Below are 21,888 nucleotides of genomic sequence, written 5' to 3'. Positions count from 1 at the left end.
AATCCGTCATGAAATGATTGTATATGATAGTATAGGTACAGCAGTATCCTTTTTTATGAGAAGAGGTCAGAGTACCAAATTGTTAGTACTGCACTCAATCATTCGTGCAATTTTTTCTAATTTATCAGAAAATTAAACAATTAGAAGAGTAAACGACAGACTCGACTGTCAGACTGGAATAAAGTGTAGAAACTGATGCAGCAGAAACAGAAGTACTGCCTTTTTCATTCCGCACATTGCTCTTTCTTGTCAAAACTTGGCGACTACACAGGCAGATTATGAGACGATGGGCTAAGACATGCAAAAGGCCCCACCACCTCTCTTACATAGGAGCAAGAAACATGGCCTGTATAGTTGTTTAGCCTCTTTCTGTTCTTGTTTTGTGTCTTATCTCTTGTGGTTTTGTCTCTTTGTAATCATTTTGTAGATGTTTGTGTCTCTCAATGGTCATTTTGAGTCTCTTTATAGTCATTTTATGTCGTCTTGTGGTTGTTTTGCACCTTTTCGTAGTCTTTGTAAGTCTCTTTGTGTCTTTGTGCAACTGTTTTGCATCTCTTTATAGTCGTTTGTATCTCTTACAGTAGTATATAATGGCAATTTGGAGTTTCCTGCTGGTCGGTATGTGTAAATATGAGTAAGGCCCCTAGAGTAATCCATCCATGGGCACCTGTATTACCCAAAATGCAACTCAACTGTCGAAAGTTCAATCACAAGGACTTTGCACAGGGTCCATTTTTTTCGCCTGAGTTGCTGCATGTCTAAAAATAAATATGACCTCACCTTGTATCAATCATATTTGCACACTGACTCTGAAACGTTCGTCCATCATTAAACTTTTCAAAACACGTTCAATTTTCTGCGATTTTTGCATCTGTCAGAAGCCTTTAGAGACGTCTGACCAAGAATCAGTGAGGAAAATGTGGCAGTGGGACACAGCCGTGACAAGAAAGAGGAATGCCTCGCACAGAATCATTTCATAACTCATACAGGTCACTTTCATCAGGTCAGATAGTAATATTCAGGTGGATGATGATGATGATGATGATGATGATGATGATGATGAGGAGGAGGATGTAGACCGCACACAGAATATGGAGATAGAGAAGGCGGACAGCTCCACCCCATCATGCAGCTGTGGTGCCTAGGGTTGTACCCATATATTCGGATATTCGAATATTCGTTTCTATGGGTAGGTATTCGTAGGTATTGGTATTCGATACTCGTTTTTATTTACTTTTTCTTTTTTTTTTACTTTTTTTTGGTGCTAAGTGTAGTCTTTTTGTTGTTGGTAAATGTAGGTTATCAATAAAAATCAAAACTTTTAAATTGCATTGTTAAAAATGTGAAAATATAGTATAGCCTACCAACGGAGCCTGTGCATACGGCACGCTTGAGCTCATCCGTCTGAGGCTGTGGATCAATGCCAAGTTTTACCACTTTATCACTATTCCCTCTAACTTGTAGCTGCTTTTTCGTTATCTTTTGAATTTAATATGAATTATGGGACCGTTTTTGTCAACGTTTGTTTCCCCCGTTTTGTACAATAAATTACTATTTAAAGTTTCAACAAGTTTCTTTTGGAGTGCGTGACACAAGTGTGTTTTGAAAACAGCCGCGAACTCTCACCTGCTCAACGCATCAGTACCTTCGGATGCCATGACAGTAATAGCCAATAATGTCAAAATATCATTTACAGACCAATTTAACATACGATCACTGCTGCCTGACCCGCAGGTCCATTTGCGGGTCCCGCAGGTTATGCTTCGACCTGCGCATCACTACTCAGCTCAGTCTATAAAGGCTGTATACACAACAGTAGGCTATAGACATTATATTCTATTCAGGCCGGCAGAACCAGCAGTGTATCGGCTCTACAGTGCATGACACTGCTGATTAACCATTTTATTGCAGCACAGAGTGTCTGCCAGCAACCAATTACTTGCAGAGGCTTCCTACAACTTGTTTCAACGGTTCCGATTTAATCAGAAGACAAATTAAACAGGATGACTAGCCAATGTGAAAATCAAAAGAAAGCATAGAATAATGTACTGAAGGAGACCGTTGTGCCATCACATTTTTTTGTGGTTTGAGAGCAAAGATCTGGTCGCCGCTGTGCAAAACTCCGCAATACAATTAGGTCCGAAAAAACCCTGGAGTCCACCCCCCTTAATGGTGCCTAATGCGAGACAGGGAGGGAGTGGTGACAGCCAGAGAGGTAACTCCAGTGGAGGAAAGGAGGAAACGTGTCTTTTCATTTTGTCACATATTGTGAATTTTAGCAATGAATACAACAATAAAACGCATCAGACTCAGGTGCAAGGTCTCTGTACATAACGATTTTTGTCAGTTGTCGGATTAAAAAAGTGATTTGAAAAAAATAATGAACTCAGTAGGCAGAGGCCTTCAGAATTTGGTTTATTATACTAGTAACGGCTAATGTAGCCTAAAGCTGACAAAGACAAAGAGCGGGCCACTTCATCCTACCTTCATGACTGCAGATACATATATATATTTTTTTAACTTTCAAACTTGTAGTCTTCGGCACTGTCAGACGTCGACTCAAGTGACTCACTTTTTTTCAGATTTCATGCAGCTCCCTCTCAAGCCATAAACATATTCACCAACACTCCTCTATAAACAAACTGTGTAAAATCTGTGGAGTTCCCCTTTAAATTAACATATGGATAAATTATGTTTATTTAGTTACAAATATGTCAAAAGCAGCATTTATATACTGTTCTTCATTGACTGTATAAAAGTTCCACACACTGTGAGACATAAGTACATAAGGGAACATGCAAAACTTATTAAGAACCCTAGTTGAGGTGACAAACTCATTTGCTGGTACTGATGAGTAACCGGTAGAGCACCTACCAGTTTGCCATCAGGCAGTACAAACTTAATTAAACACTTACAAAAAAAAAAACTTCCAGCAATTATAAAAACATTAGTGGTAGTACTGTTATCTGATCATGTGAGCAGCTGCCAAAATGATAAAGTGCCCGAGAACATTAAAACTCCCCCCACAGATCTCCCCGTAGAGTTACTCATTTCCCTGTTAACATCAGTTTGTGCCAATGAATGAAACAGTGTTGTTCTTCGAGAGTAAGACTGCCAATCAATAATTAATGTCATAATTACTGTACTTATGCCTTTCAGTCACAGGACAAAGAATAATTAGGATTAGTTATCAGAATATCAGCCAAAACACAAGACATACATTTGTAAATACTAGTCTTAACCATATTAATGAAGCGTGACTGTTTAATATTTAGTTTGAGTTGGAGTGGACAACAGAGTTTAGAGGGTGTCACACTTATTCTAAAAGGTAATGATCATTTTAAACAGGCAGTAGATAAATACTGGCATGAATGGTTGAGGAAGCCTTAGGTTATTTCTCACAGACCCCTCATAATTAATCATGTTGTGTAATAATGAACCTATTGTCTAATCAATCAAGCTGATTTGTTCTATTACATAGTGAGCTGTGGGGTTTTTTTATACTGAATTACTGGTGCTCTCACTCAGCACAGAGCTAAACCAACACCACGACAACTGGAAAAGTTAATAGTAAGTTCCCTCTGTTTCAAAAACAACTGATCAGCTTTTAAATTTCTTTTACAAATGACAATGCCAGAAAACTTGAGCAGTTCGGGCCGGCCCACAGAGCCACAAGGTGCTATTCTCACCTCCCACAGTAAAAAGTTGCATCAGCCCCATCAGCAGTGATTCAGACTAAATACTCGGCTGTCGTCACAATATATTTTACGCAATGCCTCATTTTGGCATGAATGATGAGCCATATTGAGGAAAAGCATTTGAGGGAAGAATTGTCAGGGATAAAAAGATCCAATTCCACCGAGACCACTCCCCTGATATAAGCTCCTGTTCCGGAGCACAACAAATACTCACCTCTGTGATACCTTCCTTTGCGCGTGTGCACAATTGTGTGTGTGTGTGTGTGTGTGTGTGTGTGTGTGTCATGAGCAAATTCCTTAGGGAAATCACAGATTGAACAGCTATTTTCAGGCGAGGGGTAATTAACATCAATATTCATGCACACGCAATCCGGTTCAGAGGGAAGAAGCTGGTAGTGAAAGAAGAGAAGAGATGATAGGTGTGGATGGGTGATGAACAGAGCAAAGAGAGGGGCATAGAGGTTTATCAAGGATCCTCATTTTTTGTGATTAAGATCAGTACAGAGTCCTAATATGTATGCCACCAACGTATTCAACAGCCCATTTGTGAAGAGTGCCTGGTTGGTGAGGATACTATGGGAAGAGAGAAAATGAGAAATATATAGACAAGAAAAAGGAAATAAATAGAGAAAGTGAATAGGAAAGCCAGTGTGAAAAAAACTGTGAGTGTGTGTGTGTGTTTATGAGAGAGAGGAGAAGAGGGAAAGAGTTGTGAGGACAAAGGGAACCTGCAGAGAATGGTTAGTGATGAATAATGAATTTTTTTTTTTTTTTTTAACTGCACTTCAGCGAGTGCAGATCTCTTTTTGGAATTTAAATATCATCTGCGAAGCAGTTTGAAGGTAGTCTATTTCAAGGGTTGCTACTGATGAATATTTAAATAGGAACACAGAACTGTCAGTGACTACTGTGTCATGACCTTTGGCTCTACACCTAATGCTTACCGAGGACTAGTTGCCTTTTTTTTTCTTTTTTTTTTTTTAAATACAGTCCAGAATATTAAAATTATGTTGAAAATTTTAACGTTTTTAATTGAGAGTCGCTTTGACTGGCAGAGCTTACAAGGCGCGCTCAAAACATTAACAGATGCTAAAAACATTCAAAATTATTCCTTCAAACTATGCTGACACCAGAGGTAAGAATATTCTCTGACCACATCCTCCCACTCCAAGTATGTCAGAGGTCAGGCTTCACTACAGCACAGAGCAGGACGCCTGGAGCTGATAGGGTGCTTTCCATTCAGCTAATCACACTTTCTCCTGTCCTCGCTCCTCCGTCCTCTGGCCTGTGACCTGTGAAATTGATCAAGGTCTGCCATCATCAAGGATGATATGTCTCGGAGAGGACGAGGGCTGAGGAACCACAGGTGCACCTATGAGAAAGTTTCTTGCTGGACAGAAACACTGTTTTAATCAAAATCAGTGACTGGTCAGCTTATCTGATGGAAAAGTAAAGGAACGCACAAACTGACTGTTTAATAAACTGCAATACTATAATATTAATATATTATAACATGACTGCAATACTGCAGAACAAATAGCACCAACAGCAGCTTTAACATTTTTTGTGTTGATCCAGGAATTTAAAATTCTTAGATGTGTGTTTAATCTGAATCACAAATTAATCATAAAAACTGCATTTCCTTCATCAGCCAAACACTTTTCTTTTCTTTTTTTCTGCTCCAAGTCTATCTTGGCTCATTCAGGAAAAATGTTTTCTTAACGAGCTGCACTGATGCAGTTATTTGTCCTGTAATATCCAGCCTGAGCCTGAATTGAACAGACTTACTGTACCTGCAGCGTCATTCTCCTTCTCATTCTATTGTTTCAGTAATAAAAACATTATATCTGTGTCATTTCTATCATGCTCTGACGCAGCAATAGATCTGTAATTGCTATTGCGGCAGGCGGCAGGCAGTTGAGATGCTCTACATCCTGAGAAGTAGCCATCTCTTAAAAAATGACCCTGAAGTGAGCGAGGATGTCCTGTATGGTAAATACAGTTCCTCTGTCTTTGCATCTCTTCCTCGCGTCTAAGCTCTTGCATCCCTGCTGGGAGGAGCTGTGATACGAGCAAGAGTCTCTGTTGCTGAAGGACTATAAAGTCTTCACAGCAGCTTAAACCCAGACCCTCTAATAAAACAGCAGCCTACTCAGTCATTACATCGCCCACAGCTCATTGGAAACACTTAATTTGTTGCATTTAATAATCACGTGAATGCACACAAATTTATCGACCTTTTGAAAACGCAATTTACGAAAACACTGAGAAGTAATCACACACATTCAGTGAGAGAAAACACTCCGAGATGTTATGCACAAGGTTTGTTGTTGGCTCTAAAGAGGGATGCAGGACCAGTTTATCAACAGAACAATTAAATAGGGCAGCAGGTTTTCTCTATCTGGCCAGATCTCTGAGGTAAAATGATTCAAAGGATATAACGAGGAAGGAGTCTGATGAACTACTTAATACAGAGTCTTATCTTTGCTGAGTCAAATTAGTTGACTCTCTCTCTCTCTCTCTCCCTCCCGTCTGTATATTGCTACAAGGGGATTCAGTCCACAACACAATATTCATGAAGCCATGAACTGGAGGAGCCATCGGCCCACACAAGCTCCCTCAGTCACAACACACACACACACACACACACACACACACACCTACACAGGCACAAACACACAATATATACCAAGCACTCATTATCCACCCACATGCCTACATCCTCCACTGAGGAGGACTATTGGGTATGTTTCTGCCACATAACAAAATCAATGTCGACGCTGAGAGCAGTTGGTGGTATAAAACAAGTGAGTGAAACAGAGACTAAGCTAATAAAAGACGAGCCAATAAAACACAGTCTACTTTAGGCATGATACATGGCACCAGCCATTTTGGCAGAAAACCAACCATCATTTGGAGGTCCTATTCTGCTATAAAAAACTGGTTGGTGGTAAAACAGCGAAAGGTGTAAATTATGGACTCCACCTGCCACAGTGGCCACTGGGCGACAAGATAGTTTCCTGCTCTGTTAGTTGAGCAGTAAATATGATAAAAGTGCATACTATGAAAACAGGGGCTTGAGCCAAAGGAGCTGCAGTCTTCTATTAATTTGGCATCTGCTGAGGCTACCTTCAACTGGTTGAAAACCACGCTGTGCCTCGTGATCCCGTTTCATCTGGTTCTTAATTCACGCTCAGAATACAGCCTTTGAACACAGAAGTCCTATGAATATCAAAAGGACTGAAAACCAGGACTTACTTTCAGTCCATAGTGCTGGTTTAAGAGTGGTATGGTAAATGAGATTGAAACTGAACAACAAAGACTCTGTTGGTCCCAAATTATGGCCGCAGAACAACAGTACTGAGGAGAGAAGCCAGTGAGAGGACTGCAAATCATTCATCAGCACCATTTCCTCAAAGGGTACATGGCTCCCTCTGTTGGTGAGAGCTTGTCAAATTATTCAGATACTCTAAAATAACTAGGCCAAAAGTAACAGCAATCTAACTCCTAAAATGTTCTCTAATGCTGAAGCTGTCATTCAGTTCCTGCCACAGTGTAATACACCTGCTAATGACTGTCTAATTATTACTGTTATGTTGAGATGTAAAACTGCACCTTGTCTGCACCTATGCTATTTTTAAATGTTTTTTTTTAATGTAAATCATTTAGTAATTAATGTATGTATTTCTCTTCTCTTTATTCTTTTTATAATACAGACACAATAATTTGTCATTTAACTGAGAGGCTTATGATGATGAATTAGTTATTCCTTAAAATGATCTCTGCTTGCTTCCTTGACTTTATATTATTAACCACAAATATGGTTTGAGCCTCTGAGCTCTTCTGCATGACTGCAGAATAAAGAACACCCTCCGTGACTCCTATTCAACACGACTGCATTCAGGCTGAGCAAAGCCCCAACGCTCAATACTTTAACTTTGCTAAATGAGGAAATTAGAACTTGTTTATATAAGTGACATATTTAATTACTCCAATCTGCACAGCAAATGAGTAGTATCAATCCATATGACATGTAATATCCATGAACAGAGGGCTCGAGGGCCTCTGGGTGCATTGTTTTGTTGTGTTTAAAAATGATTTATTCAGACGTCTCTGCTTTGCATGCAGTGGCTTGGGAATGCATCCACATATATTTTTGCTACCACTGTCAATACTCCATTTCTGCAGCTGGCTTAAAAACACAGAATAGAGATTTTTTTTTAAACCTAAATAACTCTGATAGCTACACCAAACTCTGCATCTTCTCGCGTTATATTTAATCCACATCAGCCTCATGCTGCTCACTCGTACATGGAAAGCAAGCGTTCTTCTGTTGTGTATTCCTGCTATCTTGAATGTCAGTGTAGTAATTAATAAGTGTGTGCTTGACAGATAAGTTTCATTCATCCAATTTGCTGGCTGTGGAATATTCTCATAAAAAAGTGGAGACTTCCTGCTATTTGTGCTCTAGTTTGGGAAAACTAGAATATGCTCAGAATTTACCTCTCCTTCACTGCCAAGTATGAAACTGCTCACGCTAATCACATTTGTCTTTAGTTACTGCTGCTGAGCATGAGAAGTCAGCAGCACGAAAAGCTATTTCTGCTATGTAAGTGACGGATAAACAAGGATGAACACACAAGCATGTTGCAGAGATTCTGGTGGGAAAAACTACTAAGACGGAAGTACCAGAAATAAAACTACACTGATAGTTGTGACAGCATTTATGTGTAACGCCTGAGAGGACAAGATAATTATACACACAGAAGCATGAAATCATATAGAAAATCTTTGATATGACACTCACTGCTGGTGTTTGCATAGGAGGGTCCAGGTACTGCCGCAGATGGAGGGGGCGCCGGGACAGAGGTATCCGAGTCCATTTTCTGTGACGATGACGTCTTACCTGCAAGTTGAACAAACGCCATAAGGGACCTGCAGAAGCTGTTTATTATGGTTCATAACTTCATGTATGTGCATTTTAAAATAACTGTACCATCTGTATTATATGGAGTGGGATTTCCAATCTTCCCTCCAGTTTCCTCGGCTGACTGCAATATCTCCATGTCCAACACAATCACCACATGCCTGAGGGAAATTTAAAATAAGGGGATTACATGCAGCAAACAAACAGAGAAAAGGGGGAAGGAAGGAAGGACACGCAAATGAAAACACGTACCTGCCATCTGACAGCGTGTTGGTGATGGTTTTCTTTATCATGCACAGACAGTTAGGTACCAGGAGGTTCTCTTCTGGGAGATTGTTTAACTGTGTGGCCAGCAGGAAGGCTGCATACACAAACACATACAAATATATTCATGTACATCTAAAAAAAAAAGTCAACAGATTTATCTATCACTGCTACTTAGTTATGTTCTGAGGTGCAAAGTTGCTGAACACTGCTTTTGTACTTCATAATATTACCCTTGTTGGATTAAATGGGATACTTCGCCAATTTTCAATGAGCTTTGTATCATAACAATGTGGGTAGTATGTGTAAATGAACTGTAGTAAACTTCCCGCCATCTTACTGACAGCACCCAGATCCCCCTGCTTGCTAGAAGGGAAGTTTCACTGGCTCTCGGGCTGTTGCTCAGATTACAGACTGGACAGACACACTCTCTATCTCTTGTTCAAACTTAGACCAAACACTGATCAAACAGTAAGACTAGGCAGTGCTCATGGAACATAAACTAAAACTCTGTTACTATGTTGCCTACTTCTTGCCAAAAATGTCCTCAGAAACATATTTCAGTGCCCTGTTTAGCTGTAACAGTGCAAGCTAATGAACAGGAAGTGGACACTTTCCTGTTTCCTGCATAGTGAAACTGGGGGCTGAAAACTGAGATCAAACAGTAAAACTAAGCAGCCATGAAGTATAAACCAAGATTCTGTTACAGTGTTGCCTATTTTTTGCCTTAAATGTTTTCAGACAGATGTTTTAGCTTACAGTTTAACTTATACACAAGCTTGTTTATTACTGGCTGGCTGCCATTGTGTCAAACAGACAAGTTCACATTACGTCACCTACAAGCGAGAGTATTTATTGGTCCGGTAGGGAGCTATGCATTCTGGTGGTTGTAAGTATTCTACTTCTTGAGTAAAAGCAAATGCCACAGTCCTTTTTCTCTGTTTTCTCTGGTCATGTGGCACCAATTTCAAGAGTATTTGTGTCCTTCTACTGCACAGACAGCCTCATTTTATGAAAAGACCATCTTTCCAGTGGTGAAATACTTTTTTAACATATTTGTCAGTCATCTTTGTCAGACTGAACCCACAGTTTTCTGGCTACTCCAAGATACTCACAAGACAGAGAGTGCTGACCATCACTCATCATGAGCCGGTACCTGGGAGGTGCATCGCCATTTATGATCTGACGCATGTTCTGACAGACACAGAAGGAAGGAAGGATTTTATTAGCAAAACAACACCAGGTTTAAAGTCTAAGGATCATCATGCTAATTAATCAAACCACCCCATGTACACAGGACAATGATAAAGGTAATATTAACAATAACAATACTAATGCTCTTTGTACAATCATCTTATATTTTTTTTATTTTACATATTATCTATTTAAGAGCAAAAGCCCAGAGAAAGACAGGAAATGCAGGGAGATAAATCTGTAGTGTTTCATTATTGAAACCACCTTCAAACTGTGGGTGTGGGTTTGAAATTGAAACTCCTTCAGGAAGATTTCAGTTTTGGCCACTGTGTGAGGAAGTGCAGCTCCGTCTCTACAGAACTTCACATCACATCAGTTGCCTCAGTGTACTGTCGCTTTATGGCCACAAAAGATTGAATTTATCTTTGTGTGCATTTTTGAGTCTGATGTGTTATAATTTGGTTGACTCTGATTCTGGGGCAGAACACTGAACTGGTTTGTGAGAAATATTCAGGATCAGCTGAGTGAGTCTCATCTCTTGGCACTGCAGGGCTTTGCACTGGTAGAAGTAGGGGCACATTGTTTATAGATAACTTAATTTATAACTTTCGGACTTTGATTAATAGATGGGAACATTTAAATACAATATAGCTGTACTGGTTGGTCAAAGGGGAATCCTAAATTTACTTACCAGCACCTGCAGCACAGGATTGTTCACCTCTTCACCTTTGAACAGGGCCTAGACAATAACACAGATGGACTTGTTAGTATCCCCTGCCTGACCCCATCCTGTCCCATCACATTAACATGCCACTAATGCAAAGTTGCAGACCAACATTGACTGGAGGTTAATGAGGTGGCAATTATTTGGTGCCGCCCCTAGCAGGTAAACATTATGAACATAACCAGACCGCTCTGTTGTTTTCATTTGGACCCCATATGTGCGGGACAGTGGGAGGAATTGGTATGACAAGATTTCAGTCAAACCACACAACTAATGCACTGTTCTGCGTTTTTAATAAATGAGGAAAACGCCTACATTTATCCCCCCACATTATCAAATAAACTTACTATTAGGCTTCAAACAACAGCAAGGTTTAAACTTTAAACAGTGTGGTCTGTTTATGGTTCTTTAGAGTCAGCTGTGACACTAAACGCACCAAACCTCATTAGCTGACAGCGCTAACAGCTGCAGCTAGCAGAGCTACGTAGCTAAATACAAGCGACGAGACATCGAGGCAAGAGAGGAAAAAAACAGCAATTCGCTTATATTGATATTCTTACTTACTTCAACTGCCCCTTGTGTGAGTTTTAAACTCATGGCCTCCGTTTAAAGTGGCTCTCAAATCCAGCAGACTTTAGCTCATATATACTGCCAAGGCAAAGGTGCGGAAGTTATCGCGAGAGAAACGAAACAAGCGATATTTTAGTAACATTCGGCAAAAACACCGGATTTGGGAAAGGTGTGACTTCAAAATAAAGTATATACGCTCAGATTATTGTAGACATTCTCAGGGCAGACGTGATGACAAAATGAAAGTTAACTTAAAAACGTAAGGTAACGTTTAATGATGCATGAACGAAACATTCTGGATATGTTTTTAACAAGTAGGATACACATTCCCAGGAATGTGAGCTATAACTTAGTCGCTACCCTATGAAAATTAAAATTCACCCTCCAAATAAGCACATTTTTACGGCCTGAAGGGACAGTTTTGTTGTAAGCCTCGTGATAATGCGTTGCAATAAAGGTAACCTTTCTCAAACCTTAAATTTGGAGATGGGTTTTAATTGAAAAGCAATGTTTAAACGGTGCGGCTTTTATTTTGAAGGTTCTACTCGGAAACTCTCCTTTCACCCACGCTAGCTTGTTCTCTGCAGCGAGCAGGCGTGACACCAAAACAAACCCTAAACTGTCCTCCAGTTGCCATGTGGTTTATTTGTAGTTCATGATGGATCTTCCGTGCGTCCAGTGGCAGGATCATGTTGCCCAGAAATGGACTGGGCTCGACTCCGAGCTACACGACAAGTTTACATCCCTGCTTGAAGTCGATGATGTTTTCAAATGTGCCCTATCTCTGATAACGTGAGTAGCTAGCTTAGCGTACTTTTGTTTGGTGCTCGTGGGTGCAGCATCTGATCAGCCTCAGACCACCTTATAATCTAAATAAAGGTCCATTGAGTATTTAAAGCACACCTTTTTGATCAGCCATCTTGTTTTCACTTGAACCCACTTCCGCATACTTGGCTAAAATGAACACAGGTTTCCAGAACTAGTCTAGGAATATGAAAAATAAACCTCAGCTTCTTCTGGGAAACATTTAAACACTATTTCAGTTGCTGGTCATAGAGAAGGTTTCTCTGTAATTTGTCTTTTTGTATTTTACAGCCAAGATGACCTGGACTTGCTGCAGTCCATCTCTGCAGGATACTCTGTACACAAGGATACAGAGCAAGCAGCCAAATGCAGGGAGAGGGGCAACTCTAGCTTTAAGACCAGAGACTACACTGCAGCTGCTTTGCACTATTCACAGGTGAAGTGATTATGAAAAAGGACACCACTCTAGTCCTTTATCTTATGGCTGTAGCTATCATGTAATGTAAAAAAAAATGATGACAATAATATCACTGCAAACTGGTTTTAAAGCAATTGTTCATATTCTCAGAACAGTTGGTAAAACACATCTGGATTTATGTAGCAGAATTCCTTAAAGTCCTAATTAATACACATTAACATCCAGCTTCTCTGTCTCCCATTGACAGGGCATGTGTTTTGCTCCTCTAAGTTCAGAGCAGCTGTCTCTGTGTTATGCCAACCGCTCTGCTGCGCTCTACCATCTGCAGCACTACCAGGTGAGATGGCACCATCTTCAACAACTAAATCATGAGCCGGTGTCGGACATGTGGTATCATAAAAACCTGTTTAAACCAGATCTGGTCCTTATTTGTTGTCTGAAAATGAGCCTGTAGGCACCTAACAGATTGCCTCATCATTGTGTGATTGAATTGGAAAGCACTTCACTGCAGGAAGAAAATTATTATGTTTAATTATGTGTAATTCTATGTAAACAGTATCCGCATATGCTTAACGTGCAGTTTATATGATTGGAAGACAAGCATTTAGCTCTGACCCTGGTCTGTCTGCAGATATTGTGGTCAGGAAGCTGCTGTTCCCCCACAGGATAGGACATACAGTATGTGTCACTGTCATTTAGCCTGTTTTCACTGCAGCAACTTTTTACAGGAGCCGATGAAATATCATTAAGAGATATTGTAGATGTCAGGGACTCATTTTCTTTAATGTCTCATTTTATTGACTGTCAGCCTGATGATTGGCTAATTGGTTCAGCCTTGTTTCACTGTTTAATTTCTTGGGCTCTAATGAAGCAAGTCGGATACATTACATTCTTTTATGTGTGTTTGATAGTACTTGTGTAGGGCTGAATGACTCTGCAGATGAAATCTGAAGTGTGCAAGATAATCATCTATTCAGTTGCCTTTTGAAGTTTTAATGGATCAGTATGAAGCTCCTGCCACAGCTTATGCCACAATGGCTACTTCTCAGTGAATGTCCCACAGAAATGGCTTTATCATTCCTTTCTTAGCTTTCTTATTTCTTCATCTTTCGTGTCTTGAAGCTAAAATGCTGACTTAAACTGATGACATATTAAAATGTCAGTCATCTTTGTGTTTTTCTCATAATCTCTACTTTTTTAGTGGCTCACACTGCTGTGTTTCTTTGTATTTCCCCTCAGGAATCCCTTGATGACATTGACAAAGCTCTAAAGAGTGGCTATCCCTCTCATCTTTTGCATAAACTAAAGGACCGTCGCACACAGTGCCTCAAGCACCTCTCTGTAGGTCAAAATGCAAAAGAGGATCATCACAGTCCTGCCTCAAAGAAATGTAAAGACCCAGATGAAGTAAAAAGGGCATCTGTGGAACCTCTCACATTTGGGATTTGTCCTCAAGCTGCTGTTGGCTTCAGCCCGGAGAAAGGTCGACACCTTGTGGCTGCAGAGAGGATAGCAGCCGGGGAGGTGATCCTTCATGAAAGGCCATACAGCTGTGTGCTTATACCAGGGATGGAGGAGGTCAAAGGGAAGGGAGGAAGGCAGGACGTAGAAAAGGGAGTGCTGCTTGGAGTGGAGCACAGGCGCTGTCACAGGTGTTTGACTGAAACACTGTGCCCCGTGCCATGTGAGAGGTGTAGCTACAGCCGATACTGTTCAGCTTCCTGTCAGCGAGATGCCTGGGAGGAACATCACCGCTGGGAGTGTCCACTGGCAGCAGATCTGATAGTGATGGGTGTGATGTCACAGCTCGCCCTGAGGGTAGCGCTAAAGGCGGGTTTAAAAAACATCCAAATGGCCAGGGATCCAAACAGAGACGAGCACACGCAGCCAGAGCTGAGCTGTCTCAACAGAGAGTCCAGTGATTCCCGTCCACGTCATTCAAATCAGCCCGTTCCTTTTGCTTCATACCACGGTGACTCTTACTCGAGCGTGTTTCACTTACAGCACCACCTGAATCGCCATAGCCTCAGTGTGTGTTTCCTGTGTGCGGTTACCATAGCAACTCTCTACCAAAAGCTCAGCAAGGCAGGACCTTCACCTGCATCTTTGGACTTTAGTAGACCCTTAAGGGCAAACAGCCAATCACCAGATGACGAGGGAGGTACAGCAGGTTGGAGCTCGGAGCTGTGGCTGCTGGGAAGTGCAGTTCTGAGGCACTTAATGCAACTGAGGTGTAACGCCCAGGCAATCACCATGCTGGAAGATACAGGTGACTCACAAGTGTTTGCCTTAACCTGAGTTTTATCACAATAGAAAATCATGACTTTGTCTCAAAGTTAGAAACATGAAAGCAGTTAGTTCCCTCATTTTGTCTTGAGTGTCCGAATTTCAAATGTACTCAGTTTATTATCATAGAAAATTAAGACATTTGAGACATTAGGATGAGTGAATTTGGGTCATTTTATTCTAGTGTTCATCTAAACTGTTGTCAATACATTTTCTGGTGATTGCCTAATTGATTAAGGTCTGCTGTAGTTGTATCCATGCTTAAACTTCAGTTCAGTCCACTTTAGAAGAATGTATGCTTTTGTAATAAATGCATCTTCAGCTATGAATTTTCTTGAGTCGCAAAATGATCTTTACTTTCTGGTTCTTGCATTTCACAGGAGCAGCAAACTCACCAGTGCAGTCCAGTAGGGAAATCCGCATTGCTACAGCAATATTCCCAACTCTCAGTCTTCTGAATCACTCCTGCTGTCCCAACACCAGTCTGGTGTTCAGAACTGGAGCTGGTGCTGATCCTTCTGGTTCAGATCTGTCTGCAGACTTGAGTGAGTGTGTAGCTGAGAGCAGACACACAGCCTGTGGAGTCACTGTGACTGTCCGAGCAGCCAAAGTTATCACTCCTGGACAAGAGATCCTGCACTGCTATGGTAAGAAAATGTTAAACTTTGTCTTGTTAATGTAGTGTGTTTCATTTTGTCTGTCAGCCAATCCTGATGCAGCATTTAAAGCACCCTCCACTGACATTAGTGTCTCATTGTTAATTGTCTTCTTGTGAGTTATAACTTGTGCTGTTATCAACCACAATCCTCCCTTAGGTCCTCACAGCAGTAGAATGGCCACCCAACAACGCCAGCGTGTCCTGCAGGAGCAGTACTATTTCATGTGTCAGTGTGAAGCCTGCACTGTTCAGCAGCTGCAGGATGAGGAGGCGGAGGAGGGTTCAGAGGGCAGACAGCAGTGGTCGGGTGTTGGAGGCAGTCCACAGTCTGGACTTCTGTGTTCCAAGTGCAAAGGATCTCTGAAAGTAGGCGATTTTTAATACAAAAATGCATTAGTAATTGTATTACTTATTAATACATTCCTCTTTAGAGATTTATCTTACAACTGTTCCATCTTAACTATTTGATTATTATTCATGTGATTTTCAGAAAAGCAGCGAGAACAGAGGAAAAGAATTCATATGTTCATCCTGTGGCTGTCGCATGCCTTTATCTGAAGTGAGCCACAAGCTGCAGGAGATCAGGGTCAACCTGGAGAAGGCTGTGGACTTCATGGAAAGAGAGAGGCCAGGTGGTTGTGAAAACCTACATTAAAATGCAGATACAGTAATGTATCACTGTAATTTATTCAGAAGGTCTTTGTTACATCTCCATATCATTCTTCTGCTCCCTCAGATGAGGCTCTCAGACTGTTGAGAAGGACCCAGAGTCAGTCTGAACTGATCCTTGCAGAAACACACCCTCTACAAGGGGAGCTGGCAGATGCCACAGCTAGAGCATATGCTACGATGGGTGAGACTAATAATGCATGAGGATTTGCATATGAGCTTTGTGGTTAATACACCCCTACTGTTTCATGTGGTAAGGGTGCATTTTTACCATTAAAGCCACAGTTGCTAACTTGCATAAAATTTCATTTAATAAGTCATATTTACTGAAACTGTCACTATATCTTAACAAAAGTACATGAAACAGATAATCTGTGAAAAACTCATATTCCTCTGCCTACTCCTCGTGCTCCTAATGGCATTCGCAAGGATCCACAGTGCCTGAACAAAAAATAATCGGAGCCGAGGAGTCTCTAACGCAGCTGTCAATCATGTCAATCGCTGCTCGTGAACTGCAGTCAAACTGTCAAACTAGGCAGCATTGATCAAATATGAATCAAGATTCTGTTACTGCATTGCCTGTCTCTCACTTCAGTTATATTTTAGTGTACTGTTTAGCTGTGAAATGAGAAAGTTTGTGACCCAGCAGCCATGTTGGTTGTAGTGGAACAAAAACTAAGAGACTCCTCTGTTCTGATTGGTTGTTTTTGTTCAGCCCGAAGTGGAGGCAGAGGAATGTGACATTTTACACAGATTATCGATCTCGTGCACTACTGTCAGGATAAAGTGAAAGTTTCAGCAAATATGACAAAGTTATTTATATAAAATTTTATAACGCTTCTAAGGTCTAGTGTGTTGGATTTAATAGCATCTAGCAAGAGGTTACAGAACTTAAATGTTTCCCGTGTGCCAAGTGTGTAGGACAACTTTGGCAGCTATGCAAACGACCCAGTCTAGAGCCAGTGTTTTATTTGTCTGTTCTGGGCCACTGTAGAATAACATGTCGGACTCCGTGGAGGAGGACCCACTCTGTATGTTAAACAGAAATGGCTTATTGTAAGGTAACAAACACACACTTCTTATTTTCAGGTGATTATAAACTAATTAAAACACTGTTATGAATATTATAAACCATTTCTGCCAATACATACAGCTAAATCCAACACACTGGACCTTTAACGAGCCACTCAGTTGATTGGTTGAGCATGTTAATGAAACTTCCTGGAAGGTTGCCGCCTAAAAAAAAGGTCTGGCTGGTATTTTATTAGGCTTAACATACTTCAACAGAGCGCTTTAACAAACAGCAGACAAAACTACTAAAGGGTTAAGGAAGAACTGATTCACTTTTCATACCAATGTACCACATTGGTGATAACAATGTTTTTGTTTTTTTCAGTAACAGGAACACAATGTAACACAAACTGTATCAAGCAAACTTTAAATATGATTATAAAACTAAGTTGTAACTTCGTGTGACTTTTAGCAGACATGAGAAAATGTAAATAGTATCTGCCCGAGCAGCAGTGTGGCTTTGGAAGGCTTATTTTTAGGTCAGAAATAACCACCCTGCACTTTTCCCAAACCTTGGTACTGTAGCAGACATGAAAATAAGAGTAGTAGAAGCTACTGAACAAACACAGTGGTGATCAGCTACATGTTGTTGTGCTAATCAGCTCCTATTCTTAAATCATGTTTACGTTAGGTATGTAGTCAAAGCCAAGAAGCCAATAACAGAACTGTCAGACTCTGTGGATTGTCAGATTAATCATGATGACCTTTAACTCTTAGTCATGACCATCTCAGTCCTCTTAATGTTTTGTTTCTTCTCTGCTGGTCCTGTAGGTGACTGGAACAATGCAGCCTCCTGTTTGGAGAAAAGTGCTGCAGCTATCAGCTCCCAGTACGGAGAAGACAGCATCGAATTGGGTCGACAGCTCTTCAAATTATCTCAGCTGCACTTCAATGGGTGAGTGAGTTGTACAGACAGCGAGGGAAGATTTTCAGGGCGTGTCGTTTTGAATGTCTGATGGTAAATGTGTCCTAGTATTTTATATATTTGACTGACATTATAAGTAGAAATAACAGCTCTGTGTCTCTCTTCTCTCCCTCTCTCAGTGGTGCCAGAGGCCCGGCCCTCTCTGTCATCCCCAAGGTCAGACAGCTCCTCTGCCTTCACTGTGGCCCTCACTGTTATGAATTACAGGAGCTGCAAGCTATGGAGGACTGTCTACGAGGATAGTCGTACACACGAGTGCGAAAATCTTAACGATATAATTACAGTTTTGTAATTAAAGTGATTAAAAACTGAAAGTTTTTGATTGTATGCCTTGTGTGCTGTTGTATGTATTATAAATACAGGTACCTTATACTGCTATACAGTATATAATTATAATGTTTTAGAAGCAGGTCTGCTCTGCTACCAAAACAGCCTCAGGTATACATGCAGTTCATTGTGGCTGTCTGACCTCTTGGTGTCAAAATGTATCCATCAATAATTTCAATTTCATGCTTCAATGGTAGTCATGCAGCGTGAGACAACTTATCCACCAGGTACTTCCAGGTTACATGTACTTCTCTAAACAAATCTGAGGTAAACATGTGTTTTTCATGATTGTGGACTTTTTGTTTGAAGCCAGTCTGAAAAACAGCAATGGTTTACACTGAAGCAAGTTAATCTATTTATAAAATCTGCAGATACCCTCAGCTACATACACGTATGGGTAGCCCTCTGACCTTTAGGTGGCAGCAGTTATCCATGGACAAATTCAATTTCATGCTTCGATGGCTGTAAAGCAAGATGTAGCTCTGACTCTTGAACCTAAAACGCCCACCTAATACCCTCTAAGACGTTTATACCTTTAATTTAAAAGTCTTTAAGAGCCAGTCACATTATGTTAAGGTTTATAAAGTTGTTTTTCTTCTCTCAACTTGTAATCAATTTGTAACCTTCTGTGTAACTGGTGGTGGATGAGAAACGAATGCTAATGTTCCAAATAAACAGCACATAAATAAGGAGTTAGAACACAGGGAGCTCTGCTGTAGATTAGAGGTTCATTGGTTTTCAGAGATGAGTGAAAGCTCCTGTAGAGCAGAGACAATAAAATCTCGATCACAGCTGGAACTCCCGAGGCATCTGCCAGTTAGACATCAGCAGTACCTGGAGGGCAGCCAATCACAGACGTAAGCATGTACTTACAGAAAGTCAAGGTCAAGACAAAAAAAACTTGAGGGAGTGGCAGCTGGTGAAATCAGCTGAGTCGTGTATGAACTCCAGAGGCTCCACGGGGCGGATTCCTGCTAAATATTGTGGTGACGAGATCGCTGCAGGTTCAGGGCCAAAAAAAAAGTAAAGCCATTCATGAACTGCTGGGACTAAGAATTACACAATATCACAGGGATTATTCCAGTGGGGCTTGGCTCTGTCATTCTTTATTAAACCTAAAAGATTCAGAAGAAACTGAGATTAGGGCTGCAATTATGCTTATTATATTCTTAATTTATGGTTTAGTCTCAAAAAACAGTGACTCATGCTCCATCACAATATCCTACTGTAGAGCCCACAATGCCATCAATAATGTCTTGTTCTGTGTGACTAACAGCTCAAACCCCCAAAATATTCAATTTACTATAATGTAAAACACATTTGAGAACCTGGAACCATCAAATGTTTGATTTTTTTTTTTGTTTAAAAAATTACTTAAAGGATTAATTAATTATCAGAACAGTTGTCAATTCATTTTCTTTTCAGCGATTAATCAGCTAACCCCTTCAACTGCTTGTTACCACAAATAGCTAATCAGCCAATCACCTGGCAGCAACTCAGTGTCTTTAGGCATGTAGACATGGTCTAGACAACCTGCTGAAGTTCAAACCGAGAATCAGAATGGGGAAGAAAGGTGATTTAAGTGACTTTGAATGTGGCATGGTTGTTGGTGCCAGATGGGCTGGTCTGTCACAATCTGCTGATCTACTGGGATTTTCACATACAACCATCTCTAGGGTTTACAGAGGATGGTCCGGGAAAGACAAAATATTCAGTGAGCTGCAGTTCTCTGGGTGAAAATGCCTTGTTGATGCCAGAGGTCAGAGGAGAATGGCCAGACTGGTTCAAGATGATAGAAAGGTAACAGGAACTCAAATAACCCTCAACAAAGGTATGCAGAAGAAAACCTTGAAGCAGATGGGCTACAGCAGCAGAAGACCACACCAGGTGCCACTCCTGTCAGCTAACAACAGGAAACTGAGGCTGCAATTCACACAGGCTCATCAAAACTGGGCAATAGAAGACTGAAAAACGTTGCCTGGTCTGATGAATCCAGATTTCTGCTGCCACATTCAGATGGTAGGATCACAATGTGGTGTAAACAACATGAAAGCATGGATCCATCCTGCCTTGTATCAACGGTTCAGGCTGCTGGTGGTGGTGTAATGGTGTGGGGGAGATTTTCTTAGTACCAACTGAGCATGGTTTAAACACCACAGCCTACCTGAGTATTGTTGCTGACCGTGTCCATCCCTTTATGACCACAGTGTACCCATCTTCTGATGGCTACTTCCAGCAGGATAACGCACCATGTCACAAAACTCAAATCATCTCAAACTGGTTTCTTGAACATGACAATGAGTTCACTGTACTCCAATGGCCTCCACAGCCACCAGTGGTGGTAAATTGGCTGGTGAGTGTATATAATCTAACAGACAATCAGTATCTTAACAACTGTTCAAGATCAATTTTCTATGACCCAAGATTATGTTTATTTTAGGTGGACTATGATTAATATTATATCTTTATTTCTGTACATTTTACTGTACAGTAGACGTCAAAACTACCTGACTTGAGTAAATTTGAAATTATTTCTTATGTGTTAAACCAGTCCATGTCCAGGTATGTTTTTCTGCAAGACACTGCTATACAAAACATACTTCAGGATGCTCAACTATAATAAAATTTTTCTCTTTGTCTAAATCAGAGAATTGTCTGACTGAATCATGCTGATGTACAGTCTGTAGTCACTCTGCAAACAATTACATTTTAAATTCAAATGAACCTGGTACAGTCATTCCACTCTGCTCAAATCCCTCTTAGAAAATCCTGAGCACGTCCCCTTTTTGCACGGTTTGTCCTCTAATGAGCTACCATACATCGGCATAATGGTAACATGACATTTCAGATAATGGGAGAGTCACTGATGCAGTTTAAAATCTGCAAATGTAGAGCCAGAGATAACGTTGCTTACAATGACATAAAGAGATGCAGCACACAATAGGTGCTCACTAATGTAGCTCAACATCCCCTGATGTAGAGCTAGTGATAGTTGTCATAGTAATCCTGGAGATGATAAAGCTACAGTATTTGAATGTTAAAATCCGGTGATATTCATCTATACACACATTGATGAAAAATGCCACTTTTCATTGTACATCATTAGTCAGCTCAGGTTCCAGCTGTTGTATTTGTCTTTTCACGAGAATCATACAAACTGCATGTTCATGTTTTCTGGCTTGTTTGTTCGTTTGCTTCCTTTTTTGTAAGCTTCAACATCAGACAGAAGCTCAGGGAGAAAATGTGAGCTCATGTTCAAAAGGAAAAACACTAGCAAAGTAAATGTTGTGAAGTGGGGAGGAAAGAGGAGCATGAGAAAGAGCAACACAGCCAGCGTGGGTAAGCCTGCTGCT

At 40.7% G+C, this 21,888-nt stretch overlaps 2 protein-coding genes across 2 annotated transcripts in view; one reads left to right on the top strand and one right to left on the bottom strand.

The window, feature by feature from the left end:
- The window catches only part of LOC125898312 (replication protein A 70 kDa DNA-binding subunit-like), a 55,292-nt gene extending 43,802 nt beyond the window's left edge, over positions 1-11,490 (bottom strand). Inside the window, exons 1-6 of the mRNA XM_049592084.1 lie at positions 11,372-11,490; positions 10,775-10,822; positions 10,005-10,083; positions 8,878-8,986; positions 8,695-8,786; positions 8,506-8,604 (exon numbers count right to left, since the gene is read on the bottom strand). Coding sequence (XP_049448041.1) covers positions 8,506-8,604; positions 8,695-8,786; positions 8,878-8,986; positions 10,005-10,083; positions 10,775-10,822; positions 11,372-11,404 — 460 coding nt within the window. The 5' untranslated portion in view covers positions 11,405-11,490. The remainder of the gene's footprint in view (positions 1-8,505; positions 8,605-8,694; positions 8,787-8,877; positions 8,987-10,004; positions 10,084-10,774; positions 10,823-11,371) is intronic.
- A 480-nt stretch (positions 11,491-11,970) lies between these two features.
- On the top strand, positions 11,971-18,535 carry smyd4 (SET and MYND domain containing 4). The gene is made up of 10 exons (XM_049592083.1): positions 11,971-12,169; positions 12,473-12,617; positions 12,847-12,936; positions 13,839-14,868; positions 15,266-15,532; positions 15,701-15,909; positions 16,034-16,175; positions 16,280-16,396; positions 18,055-18,178; positions 18,328-18,535. The coding sequence occupies exons 1-10, from the start codon at positions 12,033-12,035 to the stop codon at positions 18,449-18,451; spliced, it is 2,385 nt and encodes a 794-aa protein (XP_049448040.1). The 5' UTR covers positions 11,971-12,032; the 3' UTR covers positions 18,452-18,535.
- The last annotated feature ends 3,353 nt before the right edge of the window (positions 18,536-21,888 follow it).

This window comes from Epinephelus fuscoguttatus, linkage group LG12 (genome assembly GCF_011397635.1).
Source record: "Epinephelus fuscoguttatus linkage group LG12, E.fuscoguttatus.final_Chr_v1".
NCBI classification, from domain to species: domain Eukaryota; kingdom Metazoa; phylum Chordata; class Actinopteri; order Perciformes; family Serranidae; genus Epinephelus; species Epinephelus fuscoguttatus.
Note: the sequence above shows the minus strand (reverse complement) of the source record. Positions and strands in the feature narration are given on the sequence as shown.

What these genes read in the sequence shown, in the direction of transcription:
- smyd4 (XM_049592083.1), top strand. Translation starts at nt 12,033, where the DNA reads ATGATGGATCTTCCGTGCGTCCAGTGGCAGGATCATGTTGCCCAGAAA. An exon ending in ACCATCTGCAGCACTACCAG is followed by an intron (nt 12,937 to 13,838) that starts GTGAGATGGCAC and finishes ATTTCCCCTCAG; the next exon opens with GAATCCCTTGATGACATTGA. An exon ending in CACCATGCTGGAAGATACAG is followed by an intron (nt 14,869 to 15,265) that starts GTGACTCACAAG and finishes TGCATTTCACAG; the next exon opens with GAGCAGCAAACTCACCAGTG.